We start from the raw sequence: 6940 nt of genomic DNA, 5'->3' as shown, positions 1-6940 counted from the left end.
CCTTTCTGGCATGTGACCCATGGGCTAAGCCCTGCGCTTGCATGGAAAACAGCAGTTTTTCTTTTCTGCAAGAACCACTGGAGAATATCATCACGGCAGCCTGAGCAGAAGCAGTGGCTAAGAAGCTGCAGATCCATCTCAGAGCAGGTTGCTGCACAGCTTTCTCTCTGGGTAGTGTGCTGAGATGCATAGAGACTTTTTATCTGCTGGAAAGGGTAAGCAAGACCTTTCATACTGCTGTGTAATTGCTCCTTGTGTAGGTTGCTAAGAGTCTTTCTTCCTCAACTTTGTGAGAACATGGCCAGGATCCTGGATCATTAGCAGAAGAAAAAAGCACTGACATTTAGCACATGAGGAATGAACAGGCTTCAGTATGCGTATCAAATTATTTATTTGTATCAAAAAGAGCTGGCTTAATGACATATGTTTGGTAAGGCAGCTTAGGATTTCTTTAAAAAACAACAACAAACAGAAAAAAAAAACCCAAACCACCACAACAATGACAACAAAACACCCCTGACCGTACAAGACAGGAGGAGTAATGTAGTGACAACGTCATGTAGAAAATGTGTGAGTAGTGAAGAATAAACTGGACTGTGTTAGGCAGTGCAACTTTGCATAGTTCATGGGCAATTAATCTGATTTGGGTACAGTGGATGTGTAAAACCACAGTCCCCATTAGCTATAGCAGATGTCGCAGCTCCTATCCCTTCTGAAGAAGTCATCGGCCATGGCCGTGGGCGGTAGGTAGTCCATGCAGTCTGTGCTGGGGCAGGGGAAGTACTGCGGGACCCTGTGGTCCACATGCTGGGAGCCACAGGCGGTGCAGCAGCAGGCAGAGGTGGTGTACGGGGAGGGGTTATGGCAGGACCACTCCTCCGCAGGGTAGCCATAGGCCTTGGTGTCCAGAGCAGAGGGTGGGCTGTGGGTCAGCGGAGTGTAAGGAGATAGCTGAGGAGGAGAGCAGCTATAGTTTAATGGGCTGGACAGATCAGCTGAACTGGGGGATCCGGCAGCCTAGAGTTTGAGAGGAAAAAAAAACAAACCAGGATGTCTCAGGGTGTCATTTGGACAATGTGGACAGCAGCCAGAATTTCCACGCCGTTGCCTTTCTCAGGAGGGTCTGGCTACCCAGGGAGATGGTTCAGCCCTTGGAGGCCTAAACCCAAGAGGCAGTTCCTGTGACATTAGTGTTAGTAGGGAGCTTCTCTGCGAGTTAGACAACGGCTAGCAAGAACTGGGCTATTCTTTGCAGAAAATCTACAGGATCTGTAGAAGGGACATTCCCTGTTCTGCAGTCTCTCTCTAGGTTTGGCTGGGCCTCCCTGTCCTCTGCTCCCAGTGGGAAACCATGCAGAAGTCCACACAAACAGCCTGCATCGCTGTGGCTGTACCCCATGCCCCTAAAAGCAGCCACATTTCCAAATCAGCTTGCTGCTGTTCTGCCCCAGGATGTGAATCCCTTCCCCGTATTCCCTCCGAGTGCGCCTGTGGCGGCTCCCCTGGGACACAAAGCTTACCAGGCCCTGGTTAAAGCAGAGTGGGACTGGCTGGAAGGCGTCTGAGGTGTAGTGCGAGGATGTCTGGAAAGCACTGAAGGCTGGGTCTAAGGGCGCATCTGTCTGTAGACAGGAATCTACCAGCTGCTCCAAATAGCTAGGGCTTTCTTCGCAGGAGACGCAATTTGAAAACTGCCACGATGGACAATAGTTGGGAACAGAAGAGATGGGTTCTCCATCAAAAGGTGCTAGGAGAGAAGGTAAACCAGACAGTAGCAGATTATTCAGTATCTCTCTTCACAAAGGGCAGGTGTTGCCCCAGGTCAGGTTTCAGTAGTCTCATATGTTTAGTAGCCCTATGGATTTGGACAAGAAAAAAGGTCCTTCAAGTTTAGGGTGAATTTTCTAGGGAAGCAGACACCAGGAGGAAGATGCTCAAAAGCGTGCAAATAACTTGGGAACCTTAGTCCCCTTGGAAAGCTCCAAAGTTTTTTAAATACTGCTGGAAACTCTTCTGGCTCCAGCCATTTTGGACAGGGATCCAGCTGGAAACTCCCTCAGACTCTTGACCCTCTGGCCTCCCTTCAAATGTCAACTGTTTACAGACCTAGAAGCTTGCCATGCAGTGATTTATGCTTCACAGCTTGGCAGATGGCTTGCGCCTTTGCCTCACCCAGTCTCCAGATGCAGGGTAGCTACATCTGCAGGAAGAAGGGGATAACAGAAGAATAATTTGCTCTTTTATCCTCCAAACAGCCAGACAGGAGACAAACTTCTGAGCAGACAAAATGGAGCAAGTCAGTGATAACCTGGCACTGCGTCCACGTACTGTTACTGGCAAAAGCGCGAGTTCCTAGAAAGCTGTAGGGTCAGACTCTCACTGTACTGCAACACGCTTGCTGGGGGTATGAAAGATCTGACTTTTCAGAATTATTATCTTTTCATGCTGTGTTCAAATACGGTTAAAAGCAAAGCCCTGACAACATGGAGGGACACAGGTCTGAGGGCAATGGAACTGCACGTGGGTAGAGTCACTCAGAGTTGTAACTGTTTGCAGGTTCAAGGTGGCAGTGTTTAGCTGGATGTGGGGAGGAAGTGAGAAGCACCCAAAATACATAAACAGATGGAGACTTTCCAGCCTGAAAAAGCTTTGGTATGTCTCACGTTTCTGTATTAACATAAGCAAATTGATTCCCAAATATTGACGATTTAATAATTTCCTTGTCCATACAATGTATATATTCACACCTGCCCAACACTTTAGGTCTCTCTGCTTTGGCTGCAGAATAATTGAAGGATCTGTGAGCCCAAAGCACTATTCCCCCACCCCCTTCTCCTTTCCTTGGATATTCACATACAGGAGGAGGAAACTCTTTGTGTTGCTGAAAACCTGACACTCCTCTTGCTCCTACAGGTGTTGCCAGGAGAGTGAGAACAGCCAACTCTGCTGGAGCTCAGCAAAGTGCTCCAGGGCGATCTGACCCTCTAGCTCCAATCGGACCCATGGACTGCAGCCTGGAGAAGGCGATGCCAGCAGTGTTATTCCCTCGGGGACGAGCATCCCTTCCCGAAGGGGATATCACTCCTTGCTGTGTGAAAAATAAACTGCACAGATGAGAGCATGTGAGCGTGCTCCTTATAGGGGTAATATGTACCCTGCTGGCCTCACGGCATCCTCATCTGCATTTCATGGGCTCCTTTCAGGTGCTGATTGGCTGCATTGCTGGTTATCTGGTAGTGCCTGCCTCAACCAAGGGCTAGAAAGACTCCGGGCTGTGGGAAAAATTGGGAAGGGGGTGGGAAGGGACATGTGGATGGGCTTTGTACCAACCTGGGTGAGGAGGAGACACAGACTCTGAAAACTGGATGCTGCTGCTGCCCCAAGAAACCTGACCAAAGAGAAGGGAAGAAAAGGAATTGTGTACACTGTAACACTGGGGAGCATTTTTCTGCATGCCAAGGTAAGTCAGGATTTCGCTTCAACCTATTTACGTAAACCTTATTTACCTCACGGCTGTGACATGGAAAACTTCCCTAGCATTGACAGAACAAGATTAATGTGCATAACATGATTTTTCCCTGAGCCTATAACGGCACTGGAGGAGCACAACACCAACCTGATGTAAAGCCCTTGATACAGCACCTTGCTAGTGCGCTCTTCCTACTGCATTATTACCGTTAATTCAGCAGAGATGTGGCTGCCTTTGAAACTAACGTGTTAATTTCTAGGACCATGAATTGCACAGTGGAGGGATCCCAAAGAATTTGTAGGGATAAATATGATTGAGTAATTAACAAATCGTAGCAATAACTCTTGAAACATGACTTAAAGACAATTGCAGGTATTCCCATGGCTGGGCATCAGACTGGGTCACCGTGCTTGGTGTTGATGTCATTTGAGAACCGGCTCTGACATCACTCCCCACTCTAACACAGCTACGTGCCTCTATGAAAATGGACAGTCTCATTTTCCGAGGGATGCTGGAAGCTGAAGAGGACAGATCAATCTGTTCTAGGAACCTGACCTGCCGGAGGGGAGAAATCCACCCCAAAAGCAACGGGAGTTTTGATGCTTGTTGTTTGGGACCAGGATTTTACTCTGCAAATACAAATACTGGTTTGTTTCCTCAGTTTTAATTCATACAGACTTCCACTTCATTTTCCTTATTCAAAATGCTCTCGAGTTAGTAGCTCATTTCCCTAGCAACAGCTTCCTAGCACATCCCCGTGCATTTAATTCATTAAACAGTGGCTATTCTGGGCTGAAATTGCCTGTAGGACTACCCCTCTTCTCTTTGGCTGCAGATGCGTAACAAGGCAGACAGAGCCGTACCACCAGCAGCAGTAGTTTTCAGGTTCAGCTTTTTTCAGTGCACGGAGGCGGCTTATCCTGCCGGCCCTAACCTCTGGGGCCTCTCCAGGACAACGCGTACCTTTTGCAGATCACAAAGGTAACCTCCTGCACTGCCGCTTTTCACTTTTTCCTCTGTGGGCAAAAGAAGCGCTGTATAAACTCGCTGTGGGAAGCAAAAACCAGTTCCACGCAGCCCTGTGATGCCTGGCTGCGATGAAGAGGCTGCTTCCGTTAGGGCTGGAGGGGAGGAGTGACCCAGCATTTCCAAAGCCCAGCAGTTTTGTGCACTCTTCACCCAGGCCTCTCTGCCTGTGGCTTGCAGGCTGATCAGCTTTTTGTGCAATCAGCTGCAATGAGGTACAGGAGGTGGGAGATGGAATCTGAAAACCATCCAAAGCCTTAATGTCATGAACCAGGAAGAAATAATGATTTACCAACCTCTTTATGCAAATCCCTAGAGTGGCTGGAGCTAGAGGACTCCTACAAAGACTGGAAGAGTGAGTGAGAGGGAAAGAGAGTGTACACGTGTGTGTACACACACACAGATCTCCGTCCCCTCCTTTAGAAGGGATGGGGCTAGGAGCTGCCCAGGTGGAACTGAAAAATGTTGGAGACCTGAATTCAGTCAAGCACACTTGAATATTATGCTAAGGAGCCCTAATGGAGCAGGATGGAGCCCTGCTTAAGGGGTCTTTGCCCACACTTTTTCTTCCTTTCTGCTAGCCAAAATTTGGGCCTGTTGCTAAGCCCCAAATTCCCAAACCCTGTCCACTGCCTGGGAGCTGCTGGAGGCGCTGTACCTCTGGTGCCTTAATTTCCTGCCCAATCTAACTGGACAAGAGAAAGCTTCCAGGGGTAGGGGGTGGTTGAGAGCAGCTTCCCGGGGGACTGAGACTTGTGGAAAAGGGGGCAGTTAGGGGAGCTTTAGTGTGACAGAGCTTTGCACTGGTTGCTCCTCAAAGCTGCACAGGTCGGGTCGAAGGCATGCCCTGGGCATATGCTTCACCTGATGCTGCAAAACAGTTTGATGCATGCTTCAGCCCAGCCAGGTCACATTTTAAATGGGGGACAGTGACCATGGCCTGCCTTGCTCATCCAGCATAATGATACTGGAGTTGCTGTGATAACTGTAAGTTGGACTGAAATTTGTCCACGTGATCCTTCCAGCCCGGAGTGAGTTACGTTTCTGGAGCACCAGCTCTGCTTTCTCCCTGCACTAATGGCTCAGACCGTCACCTGTTTAGATCACTGCTGCAGTTACCCTGGCTGAATGTTCTTCTCCCCCATCCTCACCAGCCTGCTGCACTCAGACTTTGGCAGTCTCCTTGGCCCAGAGATTACAGTCATGGCAAAAAAGGTTAAGAGAGAAGAGACAAAGCAGACACCGAAAGATTTTTACTTACCGCTGCACCGGTTGCTGCTTGTCGTGCTCTTCTCTGCTGCAGTAACTCCTTAACTGTAATCTTTACTCTAACACCTTGATACACCTTGGGCTTTCCTGAAAGAATTTGTGGAAAAACACTTTACAAGATGGGAGACTTTCAGAGCATACAGCAAATCCAGCAAGTTTTCAGGCATGCTCTATGTGGAGTCTACTTAGACTTAACAGACGATTAACTGGTCACTCTGAAGTCACTTGTAATCACAGTTTATAGCCCTCTTTAACACCTGCTATTCAAGCTTGTGACAAGCATACATTTATGAAAAAGTTGGTGTTGATTATATTTAGTAATCATGTGTGTTTTATTCTTTTCTATCTCCTCCAGGTGTCCTAATACCAAGCTCCATCTGGTGCTACTGTTGAATTTATTCAAATTCCTATCATATTTGCCACTCTTAGGACCTGAAAATAAATGAGGGAAGCACTTCATCTGGCAGATGAAGACCAGGAATAAAACAATGGAAATATGTGGGCAGTTATTCAGAGGGCTAAACAAAACACAAATAAAATGACTGCTTTCATGAATCTTTTCTTACAAAGCCTAGATTATCTCTTTATTTTGCACATTCTGTGCAACTCCCGTTTATTTCAAACAAGCATTTAGGATGTCTTTAATCCAGCCAAAACCAATCAGCAATCATCAGTCACTACCTGATGAGGGATTTTTAGTACAGGAAAGGGTAAAGAATTTACCTCTTCTGAAAAAATCCCTTTCACTTGCTCTACTCATGGTAAAATACTTAAAGCCTCTGGCAGTTCTGTTTCTGTCCTAACTTTCTGCTGTTATTTTCATCCAGTAGCAGATCCCTCAAACACTAGCGTCATCTCATCCTGCAGTCAGCTGCTCCCCAGTGGAGGCAGCTGGTTGCAGGTTCCCTGTCCTATTGCTGCTGCATGCAGCAAGAAGACAATGCTGGATTTGCGGGTTCCACCACGTATCCAAGAAATCCCACCCTGTAGGTACTGTCCTCTTCTGCTATAACCTCTTGTCCTGGTTTCGGCAGGGATAGAGTTAATTTCCTTTCTAGTAGCTGGTACAGTGTTTTGGATTTAGGATGAGAACAATGTTGATAACGCACCGATGTTTCAGTTGTTGCTAGGTAGTGCTTACACTAGCCAAGGACTTTTTAGTTTTCCATGCTCTAC

At 47.5% G+C, this 6940-nt stretch overlaps 1 protein-coding gene across 1 annotated transcript in view; it reads right to left on the bottom strand.

The window, feature by feature from the left end:
- Positions 1 to 678: 678 nt before the first annotated feature.
- Positions 679 to 6940, bottom strand: part of COLCA2 (colorectal cancer associated 2) — a 12734-nt gene continuing 6472 nt past the window's right edge. Inside the window, exons 2-5 of the mRNA XM_009287969.1 lie at positions 5757 to 5874; positions 3331 to 3388; positions 1521 to 1747; positions 679 to 1017 (exon numbers count right to left, since the gene is read on the bottom strand). Coding sequence (XP_009286244.1) covers positions 679 to 1017; positions 1521 to 1747; positions 3331 to 3388; positions 5757 to 5874 — 742 coding nt within the window. The remainder of the gene's footprint in view (positions 1018 to 1520; positions 1748 to 3330; positions 3389 to 5756; positions 5875 to 6940) is intronic.

The sequence above is a fragment of the Aptenodytes forsteri genome, unplaced genomic scaffold, assembly GCF_000699145.1.
Source record: "Aptenodytes forsteri isolate BGI_AS27 unplaced genomic scaffold, ASM69914v1 Scaffold841, whole genome shotgun sequence".
Taxonomy (NCBI): Eukaryota; Metazoa; Chordata; class Aves; order Sphenisciformes; family Spheniscidae; genus Aptenodytes; species Aptenodytes forsteri.
Note: the sequence above shows the minus strand (reverse complement) of the source record. Positions and strands in the feature narration are given on the sequence as shown.